Genomic DNA, 22,202 nt, shown 5'->3' on the forward strand with positions numbered 1-22,202 from the left:
CATCTCTGTTTCAATTTTCAGACTGTCGATATAAAACGCCGACCGACTGTCTCTGTTTGCGACTGGCACCAGAGCACTAAAATCCCGCAGCCGGTCGGGAAAAGTTTTAAAAGAGCCGCCAGCCTGTCGTAATATACGCGTATAAAAATGATCAGTCGGTGGCGGTAGATATGAGCGTCAACTCCATCATCATCATCACCGTGAGCAAACACGAACGGGGGCGCACGAGAAAAAAATTAAATTAAAAAAAAAATAAAATAAAAATGGGACCAACCCGGTGAATTTCGAGTCCCGATAACGATCTTAACGGTCAGAGCAATGAAATGACGTTCATACCCTCTTGTGCAATACGTGTCTGAGCTGTCCCCTGCAACCAAGCTCTCCTTGTTATTATTATACGACCGTATTTGTGGCGATGGTGGGGGGACCGCCGACGAGCGCGCGGTGAACGCACACGGCGTGAGTTAATTGAAATGGCGTCGGTCGGTCCGTTTCTTTAACGTGTCAAAGGAAAAACAAATCATCACGATTTTCTGGGTTTTTTTTTTCTTTTTTTCTGGAATATCTTCTACGTAACGCAAGTCGATTATATTAAGAGCCGAACGAACCGGCGAACAAAATGGAGATGAAGTTGAGTGCGCGGAAGGTCGGTGTGAATGAGTAGAGAAAAAAAGTGGATGAAAGGACAGACGAAAAGGGAAGAAGAAGAGAAGACTATCAAAAAAGAAAAGAAGAAGAAGAAGAAGAAAAGACACAGAGAAAGGCGGGCCGCCGCTCTGTGTGTGGTGCCCGTTCTTCTTCTTCTTTTGCCGACTTCCAACCGTTTGTGATGTGGATGGAAACCGCCATCGCGCTGTTAAGCCCCAAGGGGATTTTTCGGGGTGTGTTTTCAACCGGAGTCGACTAACCGAGTCGACTTTTTTCCTTTTTTTACTTTTCAACAGCATCGGAAAAAGAAAAGAAAAAAGAAGAAATTGAACGACAAGTTTCTGATGGCAATCAGAACATTTGAATGTTCCCGCCGCTATTCACGAAATCAAATCACGCTCCATCCCAATGTATAATGGCGAAAGGGGGGGGGGGGTTTCTTGTTACATGAATAAATACACACGTTCCTCATTCATCATATTTGTGTTGCTGATCATCACAAGATCCATCCATTGTTGGCCGTCAGTGTCGCCCAGCTCACAAAAAAATAAAAACCATTTCAAAGACTTTTTTCTTCGTGTTAATCTTTTTCTGGGGGGGGATAGATATTCATTCATCGAGTTTGCACTTGAAAACTCTTTTTTATTTTCTTCTTTCTAACCAATTTTTTTGTTCAGAAAATGTTCCTCAACTTCTTCCGTGTTCTCTTTTTCATTTCTCCTCCCCTTTTTCAAGCCCCTCTCGTTGATGGCCTCTACAATTTTACCAAAAGGAAGAAGAAGAAGAAGAAGGGAGAAAAAAAAAACCTTTTCTGATTCTTTTTTTAAAATGCGGCCTTGGTATCTCTCTCCTCTGTGTTTAGTGGAAGAAGAGCGGCCCCAGCAGCAGCAGCAGCAGCAGCCGGCCACGATATATATATTTTTTTCCTCGCCTAAGGCCAATTCAAAATAAGAAAAAAAAAAACCTTTGGAACATATAGCAAAAGGGACCCCACCAGACCAAAGTCCCGTCTGTCGGTCCCCCCCCCTCCTCCTCCTCCTATCCCTTGCGAGCAGCGCGTTTGAGTCGTGCCGCCATAGCTGGAAAATATATAGAAGAGAAGAGAGCGGATACCGCCAGAGAGAGAGAAACGCCGCTCGCTCGGTTCGCCGCCTGGGTTTTTTCTTCTTTTTCCAGCCCCCTAGTCTCTGTGTGTCCAGTCCAAGTTCAGTTGCTTGCCAAGCTGCCGACCAGGACGGACGTGTTTTTATCTTTCTCTCTCTCTCTCTGTGTGTATCGGAGAAAAACCAGAAAATAAAAATTCCGACAATCTTTTTAAACTTGGAAAGAATTCGGCTCGACAAATACAAACTTTTACCGCAGAGTGTGTGTATATGTGTGTATGTGTGTATCTGGTGGTGTTCAGTGGTGTGTTTTGTTGTTGTTGGTGAGCCTGTTTTCATCTCATCCAGTGTGTTTGTGTGTCTGTTTTCCAGTGGGTTTCTGTTTCGGAAGAAGAATATCTCCCAACGACACAGACTCTCTTTTTGAACGAAAAACACACACACAAAACACACACGCACAGACGGACATTCGGTGGGTTTTTTAACTCCATGGGATACATTTGAAAGACGAAGAATTCGCGCGCCTGGCGAAAGTGAGCGAGCGAAAAAAGAGAGAAACAAAAATCGCGCATCATTCATTTCAATATGAACGACATGATGGAGACTTGTTTCAGCTCCTCCGGTTCTTGCTGCAGTCGCCTGCGAAAACAAGGATGCAACGCCTCCAGGATCACGACCGGAAACACCTCACGCTGCTTGATGGTCCTTCTCTTCCTATCGGTACGTTATGCGCCGGCTTATTACACACACAAAAAACCTTCCCAACTTTTTTTCTTATTTTTATTATAACAAGTTTGTGGCTAGTCCCGCCAGAGTTTTTGGGTTTCCAACACACACACAGACACACACATGGGAAGGTAGTATATAGTAGTACGCGATGGGTAGTATTTATCATGTAGAAAAAGAATGATCTTCTGCTTTTCAACGTGTCACGAATTCTCGAACGCGCACGGGCTCCGCTTGTTTTTGTTTTGTTTTGCTTTTTTTGTTACGTTCCGCGGCCGTTTGGTTTTCCCGATGTTCGAACCCGGGGCAACAACAATAACAAAACATAAAAGAAGAAGAAGAAGAGATAGAAAAACTTGTTCTTCTTCCATTTTTTTGTTTTATTATTTTCTTTTTGAGTTTTTTTCCCCTTTTGCACGAAGCCCGAAAACAATGGAGCGGGTTCGAACGTTTTTCGTTCTCCCGTCGGTTTTCGTTCATCGGTCGAGTTCTTTTCTTTCTTTGTTCTTCTTCTTCTTCTTGTGTGATTTCATTGTCGTGTCGCCCCCCTACAAGATCGATGTCTGGCTGCGTGAATCCAACTCAAGAGGGAAATTTTGTGTTGGTTGCCCAAAACGAACAAACGTCATCGGTCGTGATTGCAGCGCCGAATTTTCACGATGCGGTACGCGGGTTAGAGGAGGGTAGGCCTTTTATTCTGTCCCGCTATATAACGCCGTTTGAATGTCCCGCGGGCCTCGACAGCTCAAGGAAAATAGGAGGGGACAAAAAGGAATCCGTGACATTGTTCCAGATTTCTATCGCGACCGGCTGAGAATGCCGGCAAATTCACGGTAGCTCGACCCTTTTTTCCCCAGCGTGAATCACGCAGAAAATTTGAAGAAAAAGAAATCGGAATCACAAATAAAAAAATAGCGGGACGACAATTTTTCTTCCGAAAATTAAAAAAAGAAATTTCTTTTCTTTCCGGGCAAAATCATTTCCACGGCAACTATAAGAATTCGATTCTTATCTGTCATCGTATATATATAAAAGGCCGTATAGTCTAAGTTGGAGATGAAAAACAAAAAGGGCCGGCCCACTGTGTTTATATCCCTGCTTGGCCTCTTGTTTTATTTCCTTATCGTGAGCACGCGGGATTTGTGTGTGTGTGTGTGTGTGCCTCTCATGTCATATAAAGGTGATATAAGACTACCTATACTCGAGACGACGACGTCATCCAAGTGTGTACACAGAGGGCAGAGGGGCCGCGCGGTCTATTTGAACTCCTCACTCCACCCCACGAAATAAGAAAAATAAGAAAAGAAAAAAACATGTTTTCGGGATTTTCTCAGGCAACGCTGTTGCTCGCCCACCCGAGCGATAAATGTAACGGATCGGCGTTTTTATAGTCGATGTATTATCATCGGAGAAACATTTTTTTGAAAAAATAAAAAGAAAAAAAGGGAGACGGGTTTTTGAGAGTCAACTGATTACAAATAATGAGGGGACCGGTCAACAAATATTCCCCGATTGTCGTTCGTAATTCTATTTCTACAATTAGTGACAGGGTCCAATATTTTTTGGGTTGTCGTCATACAATGAACGATAGTCGTGTCTGTCTGAACTGGCCAAACAGATGCAGCACAAAGTCAATTGTACTACACACGCCTTTATTTGGCGTTGATTAAACTCGTGATGAAACCAGAATATAGAAAGATCTTTTTATTATTTTGATTTTTATTTTGGCGCAAAAGAAAAGCCCTTTCGGCGAAAAAGGGAGGGGGGCTCGGCGGCGTCGTCGTCGTCGTCGATAATGAAATGAAAAACTGAACACGCGCGCGAGCGAGCGCGGGTCTATCCAAACAACACGCGTGCCGTTCCGTGCATACATTAATCAGAAATTCATCCTTGCAAACTCGCCTTTCGGTCTCCACGTTTCGTGTCGCCTTTCTGGAACAACAACAAAAGGAGGGGGGGGGGAGAGAAAACAACCATTTCAAGTTTGACTAAATTGGCAACAGATTACGACAGACAAAACCGCCCCGCGCTGTTAAACAAAAATCCTCCCCAAATTCGGGTCCCGAATTTTGTGCCGATTTTATTCGTCGACTTTTATTTTTCAAAGTTCCACAGTGACGAATGAGAGCGGAGGAATGATGATGGCAGCGGAGGGGGTTGTTATTTTCTTTAAAGGAAATGAATAATGTGCCGATCTATCGGCGGGATAAAAAATATGGAAATGTTCGTTCTTTTTTTGGGTTGGTGGGGGGATTATTCTTTTGCCCTTTTTACTCTTTTTGGGGTTTTAATTCTGTACTACCATTATTTTATTGAATAGCCGATTGGCGGTTCTCTCTCTCTCTCTAGTCCCGGGGTTCCCGACTATAATGAGAAAGGGAAAGAGGGGGGAAGAAAGATGATGATTGGCTTTTACGCCTTTCACGGTCTCGGCCAGCTCGTCCTAATGGACATAAAATTCTCTCTTCTGCGCGCATATTCTTCTCGTCTTCTTCTTCTTCTTCTCTTTTCGGTCATATTACAGAGCTGACGAAAAAGAAGAAGAAGTGGGCGATCCAAGTTGGGAAGGAAATTTATGAATTGATAAGATAAGAGAAGAATTCTTTTTTTTAGAAAATAATAAAAAAGAAGAAGAAACAAAAGCCGAGAGATGTTGGGTAGGAAGAATAATCAGCAGGTGAGTGCGAAAATAGTCGTCGGCTTGCGACACAAATCCCCCCATCGGGTTCGTCTGGGTTCTGAGAGAAAAAAAAAAATTACCGGACGCGATAATTGACCGCTGCCGCGCCATGTTATAAAAGAAAAAAAGATGGCCGGGGATTTTTTCTTTTGGCCGACTCTCTTGTCTTTTTTTTGTTATTATTGTTGTTTTGTCAGAATTTCCTTGCGACAAGAGAAAGAATAAATAATTTAAAATCTGTTGGGGGCGCTAGATTTTCTTGACACCCGGGTGCCATTTTTCGATAGTTTGCATTTCTTTCTGGGTTTTAGTAGGAATTTCTCCTCTCTCTTTTTCTCTTATGTTTACGAAGAAATATTTTTAAAAAAAAGGAAAACGGGTGGAGTCGTAAAAAATAGAAATTTTTTTTTCCATCCCCCATATCATAGGAAGCGAAAAATGAATGTCCGCACATGTCTACCAGTTCAAAAAGGGTGTGGGAGGATGGGCCAAGTCTATTTAGAGCCCAACGGATGCCACCATCTGGTGAAGTCACACACACAAAAAAAGTCGAAAATTTCCGAAAAACTTTTCTTTTAAGGAAATTTTAAAAATGAAAAAATTTCCCCGTCAGAAATTTATCATTCCCAATTTATTCGCAACGTCATTTCATCTCTTCTATGGTCTATGCAAATGAAGTGTGTCATTAAAGAGATCTTCCCCGGTCTTCTTCTTCTTTTTCGTGAAATAAAATAAAACAACGGCAGAAAAAAAACGCACCTGGTCTTCAGGTTTTCTGGTCGTGATCACAACAGCCATCAGATTCTTAGATAAGAAACAACTTTTTTTTTCTTCTTTTCTTTTTTGTGTGTGTGGCCCATTTTTGCCCATCGCTCTCAGCGACTTGTCTTTCCAACAGCTGACAAATTTGAGGACCGAGAGTCCCTTCATTTTTTGAGGGAAAGAAAAATCAGAGGAACAGGTTCTTCTTCTCTCCTTTTCAGATCGCCGCCTCTTTTTAAATAAAAAAACAAAAACAAATTCAGAAGGAACTCGGCAGTGCAATAAGGAGCTAGGGCGCCTATATAGGACGACATGAGATAAGATATAAAAATACATTTGTTCGTATTCCTTCTCCTCTGCTCTGGTTGGGGAGGGAAATATTTTATGATGGACTCGCGGGTCCTGGCCCTGCTGCTGCTCCTGTTGTGTTTGTAGGTTAGTGTGTGTGTGTGTATATTTCGGCCTTGTTGTTTTGCCTCCTGTCTTCTCCTTAATTTTAACTTTTTTTCGAAAGAAACTTGGCATCCCCGGCAGCTCACAAAAGGAGAAAGAAAATTATTAGCCGACCTCCGAAAAAAACAAAAATTCCAAGGGGGGAAGAAGAAGCGGCACGACGACCAATATAAGCCGAGGCCTTTTTTCCTTTCTTTTTACAACCCATCCGAGTCTCATAAAACTGATTTTTTTTTTCTTCTTTTCTTTCCTTCTTCTTTTTCCCCCTACGGATCGTCGGCGGACATCCAACAGCGGCCGCAAAAAAAAAGACGACGACGACCCGCTACTGCCTCTCAGCTCATGACCACCACATGACATGTAGTAGTAGACACGGTAGAAAATTGGCTCCTAAAAGTCCGGAGAGAGAATGGCGCAACTTTTGCCTACTCGTTTTTTCCCAACACACACACAACGGCGAGCTAATTTTAAAACTTGGAACAACAACACGGCAGCCAAACAGTTGCGTGCGTGTGTATACGACGTGCGAAAAACACACACCAAAAGGTGCGCTGGCGAGATTACATCAATGTACACCCACCGGCAAATTACCGAAGAATTTTCTCTTTCTATAAAAGATTTAAAAAAACAACAACAACACAAAGTAAATAACGTCGAGATCGAACCAGACACGAAAAATTCCCCCCTCAACAAAAATGTTTGGGTTTTTTCTTTTTCGTATGTTTTATGATGATGATAATTAAACGGAGGGGGTAAAGAGTCTAAGGCCGCCTATCAATTTGATGAGGATCCCCGAAAAAGATTTTTTCTTATTTTTTAATGAATGCCACAAACAAAAAAGAAGAAAAGATGAAACAGCGCTGACCGCTCGAAAATTGGCCCAGACACCGCCGCCTTATGGCACAGCCGAGAGAGAGTCTATTGGGGCCAAAGGGGAAGGGAAATTTCCGTTTGTGTTGGGGTTTTTTTGTTTTACCGACAAATTAGCCCCTCCACTTTCCAGCAGTTGAAAAATCAAAAAATGTTGAATTTGTTTCTCTATTTTTAATTTTGGGCTATTTTCTATAGGCATTCATCGGCGGAATGGGAGCGGCTCCAGCGCAACAAGACGAATCGATCGCGACGGACGTCTCCGTCCTTTGCAGCGAGTGCCCGGCTGGTACGGGCGTTGCCCGACTCTGCACCATCAAAGGCCAAGGTGCGAATCCTTTTGCGGCCGCCCAGAATGTGACCGAGGACCAAGATGAAGAAGAAGAAGAAGAGGAAGAAGAAATGGCGACCAAGTGCGAGCCCTGCGTGAACGGTGCCACGTTCAGCGACTCGGCCAGCCGTCACTCGCCGTGCCGGGCGTGCCGGACGTGCCCGGCCCACAGTCGAGTCAAGCGCGAGTGCAACGCCACTCACGACACCGAGTGCGAGTGCGATCGCGATCATTACCAGGAGATCAGCTACCAACAACAACAGCAGACGGTGGTCACGAACGATTTGGTCGACCAAGGCGTCGATGAGTCGTCGGGAGTAGCCCCGACAACGACGACGCCTCACGCCAGACACCGGCACGGAGCGTCCATCCATCAGCTACAGCCACAACAACAACAGCAACAACCGTCCGAACAACAGCCGGTGATGAGCTGCAAGTCGTGCGATTTGTGCCCTCACGGCTACGGGGCTGCTCGTGCCTGTTCCTCGACTCACAACACGATCTGCCGCAAGTGCCCGACGTCGACCTACAGCTCCGTCCTCAGCGCCACTCACGGCTGCTCCGTCTGCACCGTCTGCCGCGACGACCAGGTCACGCTCAACGAGTGCACGCCCATCCAGGACACTGTCTGCGCAGGTAGGAAAACGAAACCAAAAATCAATTCCCACCCGACCCTAATCGGGACCGTAATATTCCGGGCTCCCCACCAAAAGAAAAACAAAAAAAGAGGAATTCACTTTTTGGTTTTTGTTATCTAGCTCGTCCCGTCTCATCAGAAATGTTGACATTAATAACAAAAAACAAAAAATAAATAAAAATAAAAAAAGGGAAAATGTGAAATCGAATCAGAAAAGACGAAAAACGTGCGGACGGAGGGGTTTTCGAGAAATCTGGATATGGCATCCGCCAGGCATCCATCATGTCGTCGTTCTTTCTTATAAAAACCCATTCCTGTTTTTATTTTTTTGAGAAGGGGGGGGGGGGGGGACTCGTCGTCCCTTGTCAATAATTCCGGCGACAAGGCTCCTCTCCTCCGCTATACTATTATTATTATTATTATTATCACTACTACTACTACTACACTGGTAGTAGTCCGAGTATTGTGGAACAGGTCGACGCATACTAATTGAGTCGGCCTCGGGCGCCCTTAAAGTCTGGTTGCTTTTTCCCTTCTCTCTCTCTCTCGTCTCTACCTTTGATGATTAGAATATATACCTAACGTTTGATTCATCCTCTATACCAATCGTGATGGAACGTGATTGTCATGGCTGACGAGATATGTCGTGTTCTGCTCGACCGACCCGGAAAAGGTTCTCCGATGTCATTGATCATCTTTTGTCCTGTCTCTTCCAGTTTTTCTTTTTCTTTCAGAAAAAAAAAGAAAAAAAGAAAAATAAGTTTTTTTTTTCTTTCTTCTTCTTCCCCTGTTGAGAGAAATATCATTTTGTCTTTGTATGGCAGGATTCCTTTTCCTTTTATATCTATTTATTCCCGACGGAATGCGTCCGTGAAAATACTTTGATTATTTATTTTTCTTTTTACTCACTAAAAGAAAGAAAAAAAAAAGGATTCTTTTGTGTGTGTGTGTTCCCTTCTTCTTCTTCTTCTTTTACGATGCGGGTTGTTGTTGTGCGTTCGTGCGTGCGTTCGTGTATTTTTGTTTTGGGCGGTTATTTTTTTTTTCACGGGAACAAAAAGGAACGAAACGACGCCGCCGTCGTCGTTTCTTTTCCTTCCACTTTTAACGGGCGAAATAGAAGTGGATTATCGTGGCGCGAGTGTACTATATGTACCACTCAAAACAATACCCATAACACTCTAAAGAGAGAGAGAGAGAGACAACTGAGAGAGAGACGAAACGAATAGGATAGAGAAAACCGCATTCCGGTGCGGCGCGCAACTTTTTCTGGTTTGTTTTCACCATTGGCGTTTCCATTAGGTGCTCGTCTCTCTACTGGTAATTCTCGCCAAGCAGATGGACCGATTGTTTGTGTAAAGAAGACAAGTTAAATGGGCATCAACCTTAAGATTTTTCTTTCGTCTCAACGGATAGTTTTCCCCCTCACCGAACAAAAAAAAAAACGTGTTAGAGATGCCAATCGGAGCTTTACGGTCGGCGATACTCACGCGTGTAATTTCCCACTCTTGAAACAAAAAAATTTGAATAGCTTGCACGTGCACAATAAGCGGCGACAAGGGGCATGTTATATTGCGTGTCGTTATTATAAGAGAATTTGGCGTGTTTTATTTACAAACTGAACCGAATCTTTTCCTCTTTCTCCCGAATAACCGACCGGGTATTTGATTTTTTTCTTTTTTCCAGGGAAAAAAAAGGGGAGTGTAACACGTTATATGGGAAATGTATCAACGGCAACAAAAGATGCCGTTATATACACACGCAAAGAGAGGCTATCCGATATCCAAGGGGTTTCGAGTGGCCACTCTACTTGTTTCCACTTTTCCAAACTCTCAAAGTGTTTTTTTTTTTTTTTTGTCGGGGTAGTATACGACACTTGATGTTCTCTACGTGTGTATCGAAATGTTTTTTGGTGTGTGTGTCGAGAGAGAGAGAGAGCTCAAACAGAACCGGAAATGAGAGATGAAAATTAGCCGAGTCGAATATCTCCCCCCCAGACTGAAAATATTATTATTCAAATGAAATGCATTCAAGTCAATCTGCCTGGTAATGAATACAGACTGGAGAGATGTGATGCATCACACGAAAAGAAAAAGGTCCTTTTTGGCTTTTTCCGTAGATCTATCCGTGAAAACAGACAGACTGGTAATTAAACGAGTCTTTACATCAATTCCAATCGTCGTCGTGATGGTGGCCGATGGCGGGCTGGAATTGAACTGCAGGTCTCTACCCGACCGAAAAACGGACAAGATGATGATTTGAAATTACATATTCCCCCCCTCATAGGAAAGAAAGACCCTGCGGCCATTTTTGGCTATAAAAAGCCTGCTTCCCCTCCTCCAAATTATATTTAAAAATATAAAATAAAAAAAAGGGCATTGCATTTTGGGCGAAGGCGCCGACAAGACTCACCGCACCTCCAACGGCAGCAGCAGCCAGAAGAGAAAAAAAGAAGAGCCCAACTACCAATTTTCTTTTTAGCTTGCGGGACCCGCGTGCACACCAACCAACCGACCAACCAACCACACGCCACTCTTAGACGATGCCTTTGAAATGCGTGCGCCGGACAAGGAGCCGCGATATTAGACGCGAGGGAAAAGGAAAAATTACAGAAGACCATCAAGATGACCGACAGAGATAATAATCATCATAATAACTTGGCAGTCATCATCATAGAGAATTTCGCTAAAGTTTCCAACACATTTCGGCGCAAAAATTCAAAAGAGCGAAAACAAAAATAAAAATTTCGGATCTTTAATGAATCGAAACATTTTTCTACCTTGAAAAATAAAAAATGATTTCTACCCTCGAATTTGAAAAAAAAAGGGCGAACCTTGTAATTTCCACAACTTTTGAAAACCGGAACGAAAATGGTCTTGAAGGGGGTGGAGGATTTATATTTTTGTTTCCAGGGGGGAGGGGTGGTTGGTGGGTGGAGAACCAGAGGGTTTCGATTTGATAGATGGTACAGTCGGAGGGATATAAGAAAGAAAACAAGAGGCATCTCTCTATAGTTCTCACCCTTCATAGCAAAAAAGGTTCCTTTTGTAGGTGCCAAGGGAGAAATATATAAGGTGGATGTTGGTAAGGGGGGAACTAAAAGGCCATTAAAGATCAGATTCGGTGTGCCATTTTTATTGGAGCTCTCCAATAACTTTTGGAACCTTTTTCTTTCTTTCTTTTCTCTCCGGTTACCAGTTGATGGTCTTTTTCGCCGACACCTTTCCAACTTTTTCTTTTTGGCAGCAGCAGCAGCAGCTTCTTTTTGGGATATCGAATGATGGGCAAAGCACCGAGGCGAAAAAAGAAAAAAAAGTCATTTGTTTTTTTCCAAAAAGGAGCTGAGCTGCTGCCTGCGGCGTATTACTTTGCCTATTACCGAGAGACTATATATACGAGCGATTGGGTGTGAAAATATATACGTCCGTTAAGAGCTGCTAGAGCTGCTGCCGAGTGTCCGTCTTCCTTACAGACTTGGATTGATCGTCCGCTCATTCGGAAAAAAAGGAAAAAAAAAAAAAACATGTATAAATCTAAATACATTTCCAATAATTTAACAGAAGAAGAAGAAGCTCCTATAGTATCCTGTTACTTTTTTTTCCTTTCCTGTTACAAAAAATCTTTCCCTACCTGAATTACGCCTGGCGACAGAACACCAAAAAACATAACATTCAACTTGAAATGTTTGAACGAAAAATAATAATCCCGCGTGATTACAATTTCGGAGTGGGGCGAGGGCGTTTTTCAAACACCAAAAGTGGTGAGGATTTTTCTCGTGTTACATTAAATAGGCGAACTCTACTCGGCTGCTGCTGCTGCTGTCAACAAGATGAATGAGGCCGATATATACCGGCATCAAACGCCAAACAACACACAGCAGCAGCACTCAATTGTCGTTGTTGTTGTGTGTGTGTTCTTCCAGGTGCCATTTTCGTTGTATAGCGCGGCGGCGACTTGTGTGTCGGTTAGATGTATTCACCCAAGGCGCATTCAACTTATTCAGCCGAGTGAGAAAATGTTTTTTTCTCCAAGAAGAAAAAGAAGAAGAAGAAAAAAGGTTTAAGACAAAATTATTCAATGGCCTGAAAGAGGCTGCGCGCTCATATAAGGACTAGCTAGCTGCCTGGCTCTCGTGGTTTCCGTGTCTACATTCAAATAGGCTGCACAAAGTTGGAGGGTATAATGATCCCTACCGTCTCTGTAATCTTTCCCCCCTCAACTTATTTAAATGTAATGAACGTTCGTGATTGCAGTCGATTGTGTGGAATCGAAACCCCCACCGAAAATATACATGGGCTTATAATGAATGTCAGATGATGATGATGGTGGTGGTCTTGGGCTTTATCGATGAGTTGGTGGAGGGGGTTTCATCCCTTTTAACCTGAAAGAAGAGATTCCTCGACTTCTTTTTCTCTTTTGGGGGGGGAATAGTGGGGTGGGCCTAGATGTTTTTCCGTGTGGAAGGGACAAGCTGACGCCAGGGCGGACCCACCACTCATCATTCGTTGGCTTTTTTTCTTTTCTCCCCCCTTAAAAGACACGGAGGAATCTTTTTGGTTGAATCAACCGGCGATGATCGAAAGAGAATCTTTGCTCCACTGAACAGTGAAACGAACCGAATCCCTTTCCTAAAGCTGATTGGAACGTTTCTCGCAAGTTCCGCCCATGTTTATCTAGACGTTCGGTTGAGCAATTCCATTCCAGTCATTAGTCAATTCTTTGGTTTCCTTACTTTTATTTTTTGGTCGTCGTCGCTGTTAACTGTTGATTTAACCCAATTTTTGTTCCCCCCTACTCCGGGTGGCCACCTTTTCTATTTCATTTTATTTTCTATAAGAAATAACATTTCTCCATGTTATAAAGAAGGGAAATCATGGTGATTTTGTCCGCCAGGAAAGAAGAAGAAAAGAGACAGCTGTAATGTTTTGTAGCGCCCGCCTATTTTGTGTGTTCTTTCAAAAGGAGAGAGAGAGAGAGACTGTCATCGACGGATTTTCATTCAATGGCCGAGTGAATAGATCTCTCCTCTCTCTCTCCCTTTTTTACTTCTCCTTTACAAGTACTAAAGAGATTCCTCTCGCCCAGTTGATACAATGAGGACGGCGATGACTCTAGCGGAATGGAAAAATAAAAGGGGACGACCTTTTTTCTTTTCTATTCAAACCGGCCAGCAAAAGCTCAGGGCTAAGCGAGGCCACCACCAGGTAAAATGGAAATATAAATACAGGCACGGCATGGCCCATCACGGCCGAGAGAGTTCCATCTCTCCCGCTGTCCTCCACTTCTTCATCTCTTTTCTTGACTTGTCGGGGTTGGAAAAAACTCTCCTCTTTTCGCTCTGGTGAAATTCGATGAGATTCGTCCGGGGGATTTTATTTGTTCGTCTGTTAGTTGGCTTTTTACTTTTTTTTAAATGTAACATGCGAGAGAGAGAGTATCACGTGCACAGCTGCGGATGATCCGCCTCTTGTCTCGACGAGAAAACACAAGCGACAAAAATGTGCAAGCGACTAGAAATGAGTTGAAAAGCCACAAAAGAAGCCGCCCGCCGACTTGTCACCGGCGTTTTTTCTTCTTTTTTCCTCTTTTTTCTTTTAAAAATGAAATAGTACGCAGTGCACGTACACGCGGAAATGATTCAATTCAATTACAAAACACACGCAAACGACTTGTCTCTTTTTCTCTTTTTTTTTCGTCGGTGGGGACGTCGACTTGAATTTCATTTCCTGGGCTGTGATCAAAGGAGAGCCCGCCCGGATTATATCCACCGGGATGATGGGGGGAAAACACAAAATAAGGGTTGAATGAAAAGGAGGGTATTAGAGAGAGAGAGCGTGCAACGTCACTCGATCCTAATAGGGAAAGAGGATAATTGAGAGGAAAACACAAAAACCGGCGAGTAAAGAGAAGAAGGAGAATCAACAGACGCGCGGAATTCAAAACTACGGAATGGGTATCGAATTGCGGCGGTGGCGGCGGCATGACACAAGAAAGGACGACGTTCCGAGACAAGAATTTTTTGTTTGAAAAAAAGAAGAAGAGTGGGCGTCCTTGGTCATATCTAAACACAAGTAGAAGAAGAAGAAGAAGAGGGGTTCTGGCCGAAGCCATGACAAGTGGTGTGGTCTAGTACACGGACGTTAGTGGCTCCTAAAGTCGACATCAGAACCCCCTCAATGATACTGACCCCTCGATGGATAAAACTTCTCGAATTTCAAAGTTCTTTTTTTTTTCTTTCCTACTTCTTCTGCTCATTCTCATCCTTGGTTAGTTAAAAGAAAAAAGCCCATCCACTTATAACGAGACGGAAGAAGAGAAACAAACAATGGGCAACGATCCAAATTCCATTGGAACAAAAGAAATTTATCCAAAAGTTCCTTTTTCTCTTTCTCCTTTTCCTCTTTTTTTTTTCTTGTTTGCTTTGTTGAATATCCACATATCCTCCTACGTGGGGGAGGAGGACAAACATTCTTCCGGCTTTATAAATATACCGCGAATGTCCACGAGAGCGGAACGAACGCCAGATGCGTAGCGGCACGACGACTGTGCGGCTTCTTCTTCTTCTTGCAACAAAACAAAAGATTAAAAATAAAAATAAAATAGAAATTAATGTTGTTTTTTTCTTCTTCTTGAAAAAAAAAAAACCAAACAACATTCCCCCTCCTTTGGCTGAGACTGAATCAAAACGCAACCAATCGGAAGCCTTGATGAGGTTCCACCGCCATTAAATAAATAAAATGGAAATGATTGCGCAACGCTAGAAGAGAATAAGAATATATTTCTTCTTCCACCCATTTTCTCGCACGCGCTGGAACAGACAGAAATGAAGGTGTTCACTCTACCGCGAACATTTGCCTTGTTAATGAACTGACTTGACTTATTTACCATTTTTCCCGGGCTTTTTTTTTAAATACGAGAAGGTGCCGGTGTAGCGGCAGAAGGTCTCTTTTGACCATAACATTTTCTAGCTACACTTTGCTTGAAGTATTCAAAGATATTTTTCAATTTGATTGTTTACCCACAGACAAAGCTGTGGGGTACAAAAACAGGCCTGATCTGCAGTCGAAAATAAATTATTTTAAATTAACCCTGATTGGGTAAACAAAAACGGCAAGAGAAAAATAGTTCCATTCGAACGCCTAGCTCAGGAATAATCGTACTCAGTCGTGTCGCCAAATAGTCCAAAAGGAAGAATAGAGATGTATTTGTCCTACCTTTTTGCCTGGGAAATACAGCCAGGCATCCACAGGTGCTCCATCCTCAGTAAAGTTGAATCCACCAGGCAGGATAGGAAGAAGGGTTCCTCGTGAATACACCCACATGGTGTACACGAGGACAGTGTGGATTTAAAGAAAGGGGAATTTCTTCCATCAAATGGGATGCTGTTTATCTAATAAAAAAATAAAAATTGGTTACGAAAAATATTCACAACAACAAACAAGTAGGGAAAAGTTGAAGAATGAGACAGTGGGTAAACCCAAATTGGTAGTAAAAAGGAGAATTTAAGGTTTCATATGATACACTGCATTTATGCAAGTCATGTGCACATCATTCAAATATCTAGCTGCAGGTCGCAGGAATACAAGTAACAAAATTCATTACCCAAGCGATGACAATGAATTTGTGGCTGATGACAGGTCACTGCACAAGCAAAATTTAAGATCTTGTGGTTATGATGAGTGGCTCTGGTCTCAAACCTGTACAAACGAAAAGATTACATAGTGCAGACAAACTGCCATGCATTGGCTTAGTCAGAAACTATCCTTTCACAAATTTGAAATTCAGCTTTAACTTTTCAATATGAGCTCCCATAATCTTTCTATTTGTATTCTAAGTTTTATATACCTGCTAAACAGCATGGAGTAGGCATTAAGCTACTTTATAAAGAGCTGCGACCAGAGTTCACACGACGACCACATTTTGTAATGTTATTTCTTGTGCTATTTTCGTGCAGCCACGTTTCCAAAGAAAGTTATCGTTTATATAGAATAGTTATCAGTATCATTCACTTCACTAGTTTCACCAGAGGTATCACTCAAACACCTCGTTTTCGAAACTGGTGAAAAACGAAATGAAGCAGACGACACTAATATTCTAATTAGCCTCCATTAAGATATCGATAGAAAAATTAGAAATCGACCCCCTTCCCCCCACTTAATCGACTCCCTAAGGGTTATTATTTGTTACATACATTTCCGGGATGTGTTTTTTGTGTGTGTGTATTTTATGACAATTGAATAAAATGAATCTAACAATGAAATTTTTTCTTGTTGATATTCAGATAAAGACATGGGACATCCTAGCCGACGTGTCATCACGAAACCTTTGGATCCGGTTGTCCACCAACAGGAAGAGGAATACAACAATGAAGGCATCATCTCCGTCTACTGTGCCATACTGGGAGCCATCGTTCTCGGTAAATTAACATGAAACATTTTCTCTCTTTTTATTTTTTCCCCATCCATGTTTGTAGCTTCTTTGGTAAATTGCAAATGTTCACGCATATTCCCGGCCGAGAGAGAGAGAGAGTCATGCATATTTAATAGGCGGCAGGCCGGCCATCGACGCGTGTTAGTCGCCCATATAAAAAAAAATGCTGCCTCGTTCAAAATAAAAAAAAACGAAAAAATTCATTTTCATAAATAATTCCCGGGGAAAGAAAATAAGAAAAATGTTTTTTCTCTTTTTTTCCCGCGCTTCGCATGCCTCGTTCAAATTACATTTTCTAACATTTTGTTGTTTTATTTTTCAAATTTCCAGGACTGCTCATCTACGTCGTGATGAAGCAATGGCGTCTGAGAAAAGCGGCCAACAAGTTGGCTCACTTTCACGATCCGGCGAGGGGACATCACGGCAGTTCGGCGACTGTTCCGCTCAACGGAACAGCTGGCGGACACCACCACCACCAGCACGCCAACAACGAATTTTGCGGCGGCTCCAAATCGCCGACTGGCGGCCACAAATTCGAGTGCGAGATCTCGCCCAGCTCCAGCAGCCGACGGCTGCAACAGCCGGCCCTGCACGGGCAGGGCGGATCGGAAGGCGGGTCACGCGGATCAAGAGGCTCCGACTCGGAATTCAATGCCGGAATTGCGGCGCCCGGTAGCGACGGTTACGGCCGCGATCTCAAGCCGAGTAAGTAGTGTAACCACCATCTTGTTTGAATGCCATCATTTTTGGATGCCATCACAAGTTTGCAGGTTAAATTTAATTTAAAATTTTTGTTTCGTTATTCAACAGTTACTCAAGACACGCGTCTGAGGGAAATCTGCACGGCCAAGCGGCGTGAGATGGAGGCCATGTTGAACGCCCGTCGAGATCATCACGACTGGAAAGCGCTGGCCCGCGATCTCGGTATGTTTCTCTCGCCCGTCCATCAATCTTCTTCTTTTCTCGACTTTTGGACTGACACGCGGGGAAAAAAAGAAAAAAACTAAATCTTCGCTTCTTGCCTCGTCTAACAGGTTACACATCGACCCGCATCGCCTCGTTCGAACAGCGGGCCATTGAGAAACAGACGGGACCGACTCGGCATCTGTTCGGCGACTGGGCCAAGCGCGAGGACTCGACCGTCGAGAATCTGGTCTCCTCCCTGTGCAACATTGGCCGGCACGACGTCACCCTGCTCCTAATGCCGCCGTTCAACCAAGAGAATCATCAGCTGACGACGACGAATAATACGACGTCATCGTCGCATCCATCCCGTCCGGCTCACACAACGTCCAGCCTGCCGAGAACGACCGCGACAACAGCCCGCTGTTACAAGCCCATCAGCGTCGTCTAATCTCTCGTCCTCGATGTATATAAACCATCCTCTCTCTCCCACACCTAGCTCCTTTATAATATATGCACATAATATCTGAACAATGAACAGCTGTACATACAAAAAAAGTAAACTTCTTTCGAAATAACTTGACCAAGACAACACCACCGCTCTCTTTTTTTACTTTGGCAGTCATTTGGTTTTTTTGGTTTTTTGAAAATTTCGTTTCAAACTTTCATTTCTTCTTTGATGTACATATTTTTTTAAATAATTATATATTATATGAAGAAGATGATATGGGTCTGTCATAATCTAAGGTTTCCCAGATGGGGGCGTGCGTCTTGTATCTGTGGGTGGTTGTGTAAGTTAAAACGGGGCGACATTCAAATTTTTGGTTCTTATTTGGCGCCGTCGCTATTTAAAAATAGAAACTGTAACAAACATCAGAGACTATATATCCCTGATATTATTTTACCCCCACCATTCAACCCTTTTTATATACACATGCTCTGTCTTCTTGTATAATCGTATTTCCAGCTCATGTTTCTATCCGTTTCGTAATAACGACGTCCCCCCATTTTAATTTTATCGAGTTGAAAATCAAAGAGTTCTCCTTTCGAAGGAGATCACGTGATACGTCCAGCCCCACCCACGAGTATTAAAATTATTATCAAAAATCAAGAAGCGATGATGAGAAATTTTCCTTTTTTTTTCTTTCCTTTTTTTTTTCGTTCAGAAATTAATGGTGGAAATAATGCAATGTTAGCATGTCATTATATCGTTAAATTGGTTAAAGGGAAAAGAAAAAAAGGAAAAAAAGAAGGCCAATGAGGAAAGAAAACCGTCAAGAAAATGAGGTCATTACGATTTATGCGACCTTAAATAGAGCCGACCGCTGTACATATTTTTTCTCTCTCTCTCTCTCTCCTTTGCATGTACAAAACTATTCGAAATGTTCGTACACAAACACACAAGACACGTATATAACTCGGACATGTGCAGACGTGTACTTTTTATATAGTTATAGATATTATTATATTGTGTGTGAGTGTGTGTGTGACGCTGCTGTATCTTTTATAAATTGCGTGTTTTTATCTTCTTCTTTCTCTCGAGAAATAAGGAAGAAAAAAACAAACAACCAAATTGAGTTACGTGTGTTTGTTTGTTTGTTTTTTGTGCCAGATATTGCATGCCAGATTCGAATAAAAACACCCCTGTGAGTTTGACTTGAAAACATTTTGCCTTCTCAATTCTTTCGATGTTTTTAGATATTATTAGATATGTAGAACACACAATTGTTTCACGGTCAATTCTTTCATCGGCATTTGGAGCCGGTGGCATAAAACGGGAGTGAAAAAAAACAACAAAACAACCCGAAACGGTCGCTTTTACCACTCAAGTTTGATGGTGCTAAAACTAAATTGTAAAAAGAAAAAAAAAAGAGCTATACATGGACGGGTAATAGCAGTGTGTGCCGGGGATAGATCTACTATTAGCGCGTTATAGACACCTCCCGTGCGCAGTTGTACGTTTGCATGTGGAGCATGTCCAATTCCTCGGGCACACAGCCGCAATAAAGCAAAATAAAAGAAAAAAGAAGAAAAAAGAGGAACAGAGAAGAGTCATAAAAAGGTGGTTCAACTTTTATACGACTATCTAACCCTCGAGTCATGTTTTTTTAAGGTTTTTCTTCTTTTTATAGTTTGTCAGTTGGATGATTTGACGTGACGTTACAACCAACCAAAATACCACACAAAGTCTCAGTCGATGGAATAACCGAACAAGAAAGAAAAAAAAAACACGTTCACCTTCAAATTTTCGTTATTTTTTTTTTTTTACTTATTTTCTCGTTTGGTTATGTTGTTGTCGACCTCCGGATTTCTTACATTTCGTAACGTAATATTTCGTCGGCAAGCGGCTGCCATCGTGAGGAAAGAAAAAGAAAAAACGAGTCACGTTTCTCTGTGGAAGACCGACATGGTTGCACATTCGCCTAATTGGATCGCGTTCCCGACAGTTGTCAATGATTCCATCCGACGAATTATTCACGATTTCACGGAAGAGACGCGATTATCAGGGGACGAGGACAGCACGATTGTTCCATTCCGACTCATTTGATTCCCCAGTGACAGAACAAAGCCATTAAAAAATAAGCGCATTTTTTGTCAATTTTTTATCGGGAGATAGAGAAAGAAGAAAAAATTCCAAATTTAATGATGAACAACAACATCGAAATTTACAAGAGACTTGGAGGATGAATGTCGGCCCCATCGTCCAAATAACTGGTGGAGAGAAAAAAAACAGAAATGTACATATTATTCCACACAACTTCTTCCCAAGTTCCCAACTGGAAGAATAATAAAATAATGAGAACAGACTCGTCATAAAAAAGAGAACACAATCGAGAATTTAAAAAAAAATAAAACATAGGGGGGAAATATAAGTTCTGATAGAAACAAGCGGGGAGACAACTAACAACAACAACCGATGTTTTTTGGGGTTTAACATTTTTTTCCCATTTTATACCTGAAGGCGCCGGCCTGGGTTGTTGTTGTTGTTGTGTTTTTTTTTCCTCTTTCCTTTTAGTTTGAGCTTCTTCTTCTCATCCCAATGGTCCCTTTAATTAGACGCTATAGATCTCTGAGCTTCTCACCCACACACTTTTCCACCGCCCGCCCGTCTCTTTCATTTTAACGTCGACAAAATTGCATCTGCTGCTAAATATATACACCACCACCACCAGCACCGATGCTTATTGGCTGTCGGCGGCAATGTTTTTCGCTTCTTTGTCGGTCAAACGGTCGTCTCCCCACCACCACCAGATCCGTGGCGCATAAGCGGAGCGAAACCTTTTGGGTTTTGGCCGCTCGTCCGTGTCGGACGCAGTTCCTGTTCGGTCGGCTCTGGCTGGCCCGTCGGTGCTGTGTGTGTACTATGTCGTCTATTTTCTTGTTTGCCAGTTTCAAAAGAGCAAAGGCAATTCAGAGCCGCCGCCCCCCCCTCTCCTTGCTAACTCGATGGCGCGTACGAACGAAACACGACTTTCATTTTACCGCAAATTTGCACGGCGGCGGCGGCGGCGAACGTTACATCTTTTCACTAGAAAAGGATGCACGCCAACGGCCATCAGCCGAGCGGGAAAAATAAAGGGGGGACTCACAAAAAATCTCGACGATAACCACGCCGACGCAAAACAAAAAATAAATAAATGGCATGAGCAGTTTAGTTAAGAGAGCGAAAAAAAAAAAATTTTAGAAAATTTCAAACCGACTTTCGGTGTGGTCTTTTTCTTTCCTTGTTCCAACGTGAATCACGACTGATTATAGACTTTTGCCTGTCTTCACCTTGTAATGACATTGTCTCACCCCGCGCCATTCGTTCTTGTTTCTTTTCCGAAAAATAAAAGATGCGAGCCGCACAACTTTGTTTTCAAGAGTTTTCGTGTGTGTACTTTTTTCGGTGCCTGAAAAGTGCAACCTCACCGTCGGGGCATCCGGCCGGATGTCGGACCCGTTGAATTAGAGGAGAGAGAGAGAGTTATATATGTGAGGACTGATATAGTCATACATCCGCGAGAAAAAAAACAAAAATGTCGACGTCTTTTTATTTGTGTGAGAGAAGGAACACAGTCAACACACACGAATTGTTGTTTTTTCCGCCTTTTTTCTCTAATGATTCAAAAATAAACGCACCGGAATAGAAATAGAAAAATCATTCATTTTTCTTTTGAACGTTTTTTCTTTTTCTTTCTACCTGACGCCCAATAAAAAATGGCGAATCGGCGATGGGGGTGGCCTAAAACATTCTTACCTATCCGGCCCGGACATGGTAAAAAAAAAAGGTCAGAAAAATTTTCTTATTCCCCTCTCGTACATGTCTGACGGGGGGGTACAGGGAGGGATGTCATTAGTTGATATTAAAAGAAAGCCCAGCAGTTCTATTCCTTTGTCGGCATCGGATATGATACACACACAAAGCTGAAGCGCCGGCCATGACAAGTGTGTGTTATACATAATAGACTATACTCACAACAACCAAGCCAGCACCACTCATTCGAGCGGTGTGCTGCATGTGCTCGCGAGATTTCCTCCTTTCCTTGTTGTCGGTTGTTGTTGTTGTTGTCGTCTTGTTGTTGGAACCTTTTTCTTTTGTCGGCCGACAAGAGCTTCCGCGCTCCATTCTTCGGGACCGTCCGGCCGGAACTTTGTCTCTTTTGAAGTAAAAAAAAA

At 42.7% G+C, this 22,202-nt stretch overlaps 1 protein-coding gene across 1 annotated transcript; it reads left to right on the forward strand.

Annotated features, from left to right (window-relative positions):
• The first annotated feature begins 1,771 nt into the window (after positions 1–1,771).
• LOC124192443 (tumor necrosis factor receptor superfamily member 16-like) lies at positions 1,772–19,207 on the forward strand. The gene is made up of 6 exons (XM_046585721.1): positions 1,772–2,471; positions 7,441–8,209; positions 16,492–16,626; positions 16,971–17,345; positions 17,451–17,564; positions 17,675–19,207. The coding sequence occupies exons 1-6, from the start codon at positions 2,337–2,339 to the stop codon at positions 17,992–17,994; spliced, it is 1,848 nt and encodes a 615-aa protein (XP_046441677.1). The 5' UTR covers positions 1,772–2,336; the 3' UTR covers positions 17,995–19,207.
• The last annotated feature ends 2,995 nt before the right edge of the window (positions 19,208–22,202 follow it).

This window comes from Daphnia pulex, chromosome 4, assembly GCF_021134715.1.
Source record: "Daphnia pulex isolate KAP4 chromosome 4, ASM2113471v1".
Classification (NCBI taxonomy): Eukaryota; Metazoa; Arthropoda; class Branchiopoda; order Diplostraca; family Daphniidae; genus Daphnia; species Daphnia pulex.

Coding starts and splice junctions, on each gene's coding strand:
- LOC124192443 (XM_046585721.1), top strand. CDS start 2,337: ATGAACGACATGATGGAGACTTGTTTCAGCTCCTCCGGTTCTTGCTGC. Junction 2,472..7,440: donor TGGTCCTTCTCTTCCTATCG/GTACGTTATGCG, acceptor TATTTTCTATAG/GCATTCATCGGCGGAATGGG. Junction 8,210..16,491: donor CCAGGACACTGTCTGCGCAG/GTAGGAAAACGA, acceptor GTTGATATTCAG/ATAAAGACATGGGACATCCT.